General features: G+C 44.7%; 1 protein-coding gene across 8 annotated transcripts in view; it reads left to right on the top strand.

Moving 5' to 3' along the window:
- The window catches only part of gria4a (glutamate receptor, ionotropic, AMPA 4a), a 159,256-nt gene that overhangs the window by 82,254 nt on the left and 69,502 nt on the right, over nucleotides 1-7,500 (top strand). For all 8 annotated transcript variants that reach the window (XR_005039300.1, XM_036961157.1, XM_036961158.1 and 5 more), the window contains exons 3-5: nucleotides 954-1,193; nucleotides 7,109-7,161; nucleotides 7,349-7,480. Coding sequence is in view for 7 of the 8 variants with exons in the window: in XM_036961157.1 (XP_036817052.1) it covers nucleotides 954-1,193; nucleotides 7,109-7,161; nucleotides 7,349-7,480 (425 nt within the window). In the remaining variant the exon portion in view is untranslated. The remainder of the gene's footprint in view (nucleotides 1-953; nucleotides 1,194-7,108; nucleotides 7,162-7,348; nucleotides 7,481-7,500) is intronic.

Genomic DNA, 7,500 nt, shown 5'->3' with positions numbered 1-7,500 from the left:
GTATCTCTAATATGGTCATACATTGGGCTCTCTCTTGCTCTCTCTCTCTCTCTCTTTCCTCTCTCCTCTCTCTTGCTCTCTCTCTCTCTTGCTCTCTCTCTCTCTCTCTCTCTCTTTCCTCTCTCCTCTCTCTTGCTCTCTCTCTCTCTCTCTCTCTCTCTCTCTCCCTCTCACTCTCTTTCCTCTCTCCTCTCTCTCTCCTCTCTCTTGCTCTCTCTCTCTCATACTTTCTTTCCTCTCTCTCTCTCTCTCTCTCTCTCTCTCTCTCTCTCTCTCTCTCTCTCTCCTCTCTCTCTCTCTCTCTCTCTCTCTCTCTCTCTCTCTCTCTCTCTCTCTCTTCTCTCTGTTGAGAGCTGCAGGGTTTTAGGGAGATGGGTGGCATACATCACCATGGAATTGTAACAGAGAGACATGAGTCATAATTATTTACTTAATTTGTTGTTGTTGTTGTGTTGTCTGTGTGAGAGATGACCTCCCAGAGGAGTCAGCGGAAACTGATTGTTTATGTGTAGTAATTATGTTATCAGTGTTTGGCTCTCTACTGTGGAATTGGCCAAAATAATTACTGGGAAACATTTCTGTGATATGAAAATCAAGTTGCAATGATTATTTTCTGTGTTTTTTGTTAGCTCTTTTGACAATCACAATCACACACACACACACTCTGATATGCACCCAGCAGCTGCAATGTGTTGTTGTAATTCGGGAAGACAAACTGCAGCATCCACTTGTTATAATGTTTGACTTATTACACGAGATGCCACTGTGTGAATATACATTAATGAGCATCTCTTTCTCTGCCTCTGTGCCTGCATTCTTTTCTCAGTATTCCCAGTGTGTTCTTCTGGCTCTATGTCAAATGTCTATTGCATTTATACAATCCAAATAGCCTTTAAGCATTCTCATCCACTCCCTTCCTCTTCCCTCCTCCTTCTCTCTCTTTCTCCCTGCAGTCTGTTCGCAGTACTCGCGGGGTGTGTTTGCTATCTTCGGCCTGTACGACAAGCGTTCGGTGCACACCCTGACGTCGTTCTGCAGCGCTCTGCACATCTCCCTGGTCACGCCCAGTTTCCCCACGGAGGGGGAGGGCCAGTTCACCCTGCAGCTCCGCCCCTCTATCAGAGGAGCTCTGCTGTCCCTACTGGACCACTACGACTGGAGTCGCTTCGTATTCCTCTACGACACAGACAGAGGTACCAGCTGTCAATCAAACAATACCCAATCAATTAATCAGTCAGTAGATCAGTCAATCAGTCAGTCAATTGGTCAGTCAGTCAATCAATCAACCAGACAGTCAGTCAGTAAGTCAATCAGTAAGTCAATCAGTCAGCCAATCAGTCAGCCAATCAGTCTGCCAATCAGTCTGCCAATCAGTCAGTCAGTCAGTCAGTCTGTCATTCAATCTTATCATTCTAAGGGAAGCAGGAAACAGGAAGCAGCAAGCAGGAAGCAGGAAGAGGAGAATGGGATGGAGGGAGCGGGTACAGCTCAACCCAGTCATTAACACAGATCAGCTGTACACAGCTCAACCCAGTCATTAACACAGATCAGCTGTACACAGCTCAACCCAGTCATTAACACAGATCAGCTGTACACAGCTCAACCCAGTCATTAACACAGATCAGCTGTACACAGCTCAACGCAGTCATTAACACAGATCAGCTGTACACAGCTCAACCCAGTCATTAACACAGATCAGCTGTACACTGCTCAACCCAGTCATTAACACAGATCAGCTGTACACAGCTCAACCCAGTCATTAACACAGATCAGCTGTACACAGCTCAACCCAGTCATTAACACAGATCAGCTGTACACAGCTCAACGCAGTCATTAACACAGATCAGCTGTACACAGCTCAACCCAGTCATTAACACAGATCAGCTGTACACAGCTCAACCCAGTCATTAACACAGATCAGCTGTACACAGCTCAACCCAGTCATTAACACAGATCAGCTGTACACAGCTCAACACAGTCATTAACACAGATCAGCTGTACACAGCTCAACACAGTCATTAACACAGATCAGCTGTACACTGCTCAACCCAGTCATTAACACAGATCAGCTGTACACAGCTCAACCCAGTCATTAACACAGATCAGCTGTACACAGCTCAACCCAGTCATTAACACAGATCAGCTGTACACAGCTCAACGCAGTCATTAACACAGATCAGCTGTACACAGCTCAACCCAGTCATTAACACAGATCAGCTGTACACTGCTCAACCCAGTCATTAACACAGATCAGCTGTACACTGCTCAACCCAGTCATTAACACAGATCAGCTGTACACAGCTCAACCCAGTCATTAACACAGATCAGCTGTACACAGCTCAACGCAGTCATTAACCTCTTACAGTAACCCCCGTACTTTTTTCAATTTCCGCTTGAAGACATACCCAAATCTAACTGCCTGTAGCTCAAGCTCAGAACCAAGGATATGCATATTCTTGATTTCACTTGAAAGAAAACACTCTGAAGTTTGTCTAAATGTGAATTGAATGTAGGAGAATTTAACACAATAGATCTGGTTTAGATAATACAATGAAAAAAACATATGTGTTTTCATTTTTATTGTTGTATCATCATCTTTAAAATGAACAAGACAAAACAAACATTCAGATAGGATGATGGGGACAATGTCAGTGAAAAACATAAGAGGGCAACAGTACTTGTGCAAAGTTTCAGAATTATAACTTCCAAAATGAGTGTGCTACATGACATTTATCATGAAGTCAACCAGGTGTCCCACACAAGTATCCCAAATGTACCCAAGTGGCCAAATTGGTGAAGTTATACATTTTGAATGGAATAACTATATACAAAATACCAAAATGGTATTCTAACACATCCCCCCCCCCCCAAAAAATGGAGAAAAAAACTTTTTTTTTAATATACATTTACAAAATAACACTTTCAATATTTGGAAGACCCTCACTCCTCTACACAATATTGTGCTGCTGATGCCAGGTGAAATAGCAGTCTCTTTCTGCTGTAAAGCAGAGGGTCACCAAGCATGTGGTGCAGGTGATGGGGGACTTCATTTTGCAAAGAACACATGCTGTGCCCTTTTGGCCCTGAGGCACATCCATGCCTGCAGAAATAAATTTGGGCAGATGAACACCACTTGTGGCAGGAGCTGGATGAACCAGCTTCAGTGGGGGATGGACACATTGGCACTGGGGGCTCCCATTCGGAGTCAGTGTCACTGTGAAAGAAAATGTTCAGTTAGAATAGTTTCACATATGAGCCCTGTATCAACAGGTATAATAAACAGATATATATAGAGTACAGGGAACATAAGGTTGAATATATTATTATAGACCTGCTAGATCTACTGTCTCATTTATATTATGACAGACCAGCTAGATCTACTGTCTATTTTATATTATGACATTTGAGCTAGATCTACTGTCTCTATTATATTATGACACACCAGCTAGATCTACTGTCTTTATTATATTACAACAGGCCAGCTGTATCTACTGTCTCCATTTCACCTTGGCCATTGTTGTAGGCCTGCCCTCCCCTCAACAGCTTCAAATAGGCTATTTCATGTGGGGGTGGGGTGGGGCGGCAGACACACATATTGCTACTAAAATTTTAAAAAATCACAAATAATATTTTATATTATTAATTTCAAACAACGGCATTAGCACGAGAAGAACTTACCAGTCCAAAACGATGTCCTCTCCGTTCAAAAAATATTCCTCCATTTGGGAATCGCTAAATGAATTGTCCTCCAACAATCTCTGTCTCACTTTCCCGATCAATTTCTTCTAAAATTGTGTGTACATCTGTATATCTAGACTTAGATTTAGCTTTCCCTGACTTAGTCGCCATACTGATTGATATATAAACAGCTGAAGATGCGCTTTACCAAAACAACGCTGTGCGTAACATGTGTGGCTCCTTCCGGTATGAATCTTCAATGGCGAATGACCCTCTTTACGCCTGGAGTTTACTGCTCAACAAAGGCCATTAACACAGCGGAACCCAGTCATTAGCACAATTCAACTCTACACATCTCAACCCAGCCATTAATACAGCTCAACCCAGCCATTAATACAGCTCAACCCAGCCATTAATACAGCTCAACCCAATCATTAACACAGCTCAACCCAGCCATTAATACAGCTCAACCCAATCATTAACACAGGTCAACCCAATCATTAACACAGGTCAACCAAGTCATTAACACAGCTCAACCAGTAATTTACACAACTCAACTCTATACATCTCAACCCAGTCATTAACACAGCATAAATCTACACAGCTGAACCCAGTCATTAACACAGCAGAAATCTACACAGCTGACCCCAGTCATTCACACAGCTCAACCTAGTCGTTTACACAGCTGAACCCAGTCATTAACACAGCTCAACTTTACACAGCTCCTCTCAATCATTAACACAGCTCAACCCACTCATTAACACAGCAAAACTCTACACAGCTCAACCCAGTCATTAGCACAACTCAACTCTACACGTCTCAACCCAGCCAATAACACAGTTTAACCAAGTTATTAACACAGCTCAACCCAGTCATTAACACAGATAAACTCTACACAGCTCAACACAATCATTAACACAGTTTAACCAAGTCATTAACACAGCTCAACCCAGTCATTAACACTGCTAAGCTCTGCCCAGCTCATCCCAATCAATAACACAGCTCAACCCACTCATTAACACAGCAAAACTCCACACAGCTGAATCCAGTCATTAACACAGCTCAACCCAATCATTAACAGAGCTCATCCCAGTCAATAACACAGCTCAACCCAGTCATTAACACAACTAAACTCTACGCAGCTCAACCCAGTCATTAACACAACTAAACTCTACGCAGCTCAACCCAGTCATTAACACAGCTCAACCCAGTCATTAACACAGCTCAACCCAGTCATTAACACAGCTCAATCCAGTCATTAACACAGCTCATTCCAGTCTATTAAGAAAGCTTGTTACAGAACTGACTGTAACTGCAGCTGTGATTATTTGTGGAGAGGTTAAACTGTTGACAGAGGTTAAAGGGAGCCCAGTCCCCTTGATGCTGTGTGTGTTTGTAGAGTGGGCACAGCTGATGCCCTCCACTCCAGACTATCGTCATGGGAATACTCAGCACGGAACCCTAAGCCAGACATTCCAACATCCGCATGCCATGCCAGGGTCTCTCTATACCCTCTGAGTGGCTAACAGTGCCAGTCCCTCTATACACCACATTTTCTCACTGTGTGTGCCTCCCTCCTCTCTGCCAGTCTCTCTGTGGCCCGGCTTGGCTCGGTCGACACCAAGGGGATTGGAGGTGCCGTTTCCGCTTCACTCACACGTGATTCGCAGTGGCAGGGCCATTCATTAGCATATCCCATCAGCCCTGCGCTGTCGGTAATGCGGTGGAAAATGGGCAGTAAGAGGGATCTGTTATATGCTCCATGCTCTGCAGACAGCATGGCACACACACACACACACACACACACACACACACACACACACACACACACACATACACACACACACACACACACACACACACACACACACACACACACACACACACACACACACACACACACACACACACACACACACTCAGATTTAGCTTCTGCAACTACTGAGGGTTCACCTGTTGTAATGCATTTTAACCTGGGAGGAAATGCATGTTGAAACATACTGAGGTTTTTGAAGGCCTATACGTGTGGGAGATATGGTAAGCTGTGAGACATGGTAAGCTGTGAGACATGGTAAACTGTGAGACATGGTAAGCTGTGAGACATGGTAAGCTGTGTGACATGGTAAGCTGTGTGACATGGTAAACTGTGAGACATGGTAAGCTGTGAGACATGGTAAACTGTGTGACATGGTAAGCTGTGAGACATGGTAAGCTGTGAGACATGGTAAGCTGTGAGACATGGTAAGCTGTGAGACATGGTAAGCTGTGAGACATGGTAAGCTGTGTGACATGGTAAGCTGTGTGACATGGTAAACTGTGAGACATGGTAAGCTGTGTGACATGGTAAGCTGTGTGACATGGTAAGCTGTGTGACCATTGGTTGACAAATATCACTTCCCAAGCTGTCTCTTATGTGTTCATGTGTCAACTGACACATTTTGGGTCTATAAGCATTTGTTTTTCATTGTACAATTTCTCCTGTTGTCTGTTGTATAGTCAGGGCTTGGTTCTGGTCAGGAGATAGGCACACAGTCTGGACACTGACAGACAGACAGACATACTGTTACACAGTCTGGACACGGACAGACAGACAGACATACTGTTACACAGTCTGGACACGGACAGACAGACAGACATACTGTTACACAGTCTGGACACGGACAGACAGACAGACATACTGTTACACAGTCTGGACACGGACAGACAGACAGACATACTGTTACACAGTCTGGACACTGACAGACAGACAGACAGACATACTGTTACACAGTCTAGACCCTGACAGACAGACAGACATACTGTTACACAGTCTAGACCCTGACAGACAGACAGACATACTGTTACACAGTCTAGACCCTGACAGACAGACAGACATACTGTTACACAGTCTAGACCCTGACAGACAGACAGACATACTGTTACACAGTCTGGACACGACAGACAGACAGGCTGAGGAGTATTTACACAGGGACAGCTGTTGTTGGTGATTCCTGTGTCTCTGGGAGTGTTTAGGGGGAACTGTAGAGATCATGATGGAGGCATCAGGGTGAGAGAGACAAACAGTGACAGAAAGACAGAGGGTGATAGAGTCAGGAACCGACAGCAAAGGTGTCAGAGACAGGCGATCAGGACAGTACCAGGAGGCGTGATGGGTACTGTAGATGAAGGGTTGCACTAGACAAACAAGAAGGAAGAGGGAAGTAGCGAGCGAGGGAAAGGGCGTCTGGGATTTGCAGTGTTTCCGTTTAGTTCGATTGCTACAAGACACTGTTTTTGTTTTTGTTGACTTTTTGATCTATTTTTCCCCCAAAGTGAGTATATTCTATCTTCAGCTTCAATTTTCTGGATGTTATTTTTGTGGCCTGCCTGGCATCTCTCCAGGTTGGTGATGTCTGAGTGGTTGTCTTTATGTCTCTGTTCTGTTGTCTAGGTTACGCCATCTTACAGGCAATCATGGAGCGTGCAGGTCAAAACGGTTGGCAGGTGAGCACCACATGGGTGCGCACGCATGCACACACACACACATACACACACACACACACACACACACACACACACACACACACACACACACACACACACACACACACACACACACACACACACACACACACACACACACACACACACACACACACACACACAGGTTAATTGCTCTGTCTCTGTGCAGGTGAGTGCCATCTGTGTGGAGAGTTTCAACGAGGCAGCGTACCGTCGTCTGCTAGAAGACCTGGACCGCCGCCAGGAGAGGAAGTATGTCATCGACTTAGAGCCTGAGAGACTGCAGTGCATTCTAGAACAGGTGAGTCTGAGAGACTGCAG

This window comes from Oncorhynchus mykiss, chromosome 24 (assembly GCF_013265735.2).
Source record: "Oncorhynchus mykiss isolate Arlee chromosome 24, USDA_OmykA_1.1, whole genome shotgun sequence".
Lineage (NCBI taxonomy): Eukaryota > Metazoa > Chordata > Actinopteri > Salmoniformes > Salmonidae > Oncorhynchus > Oncorhynchus mykiss.
The sequence above is the reverse complement of the archived record's forward strand: the minus strand, read 5'-3'. Positions and strand labels throughout refer to the sequence as shown.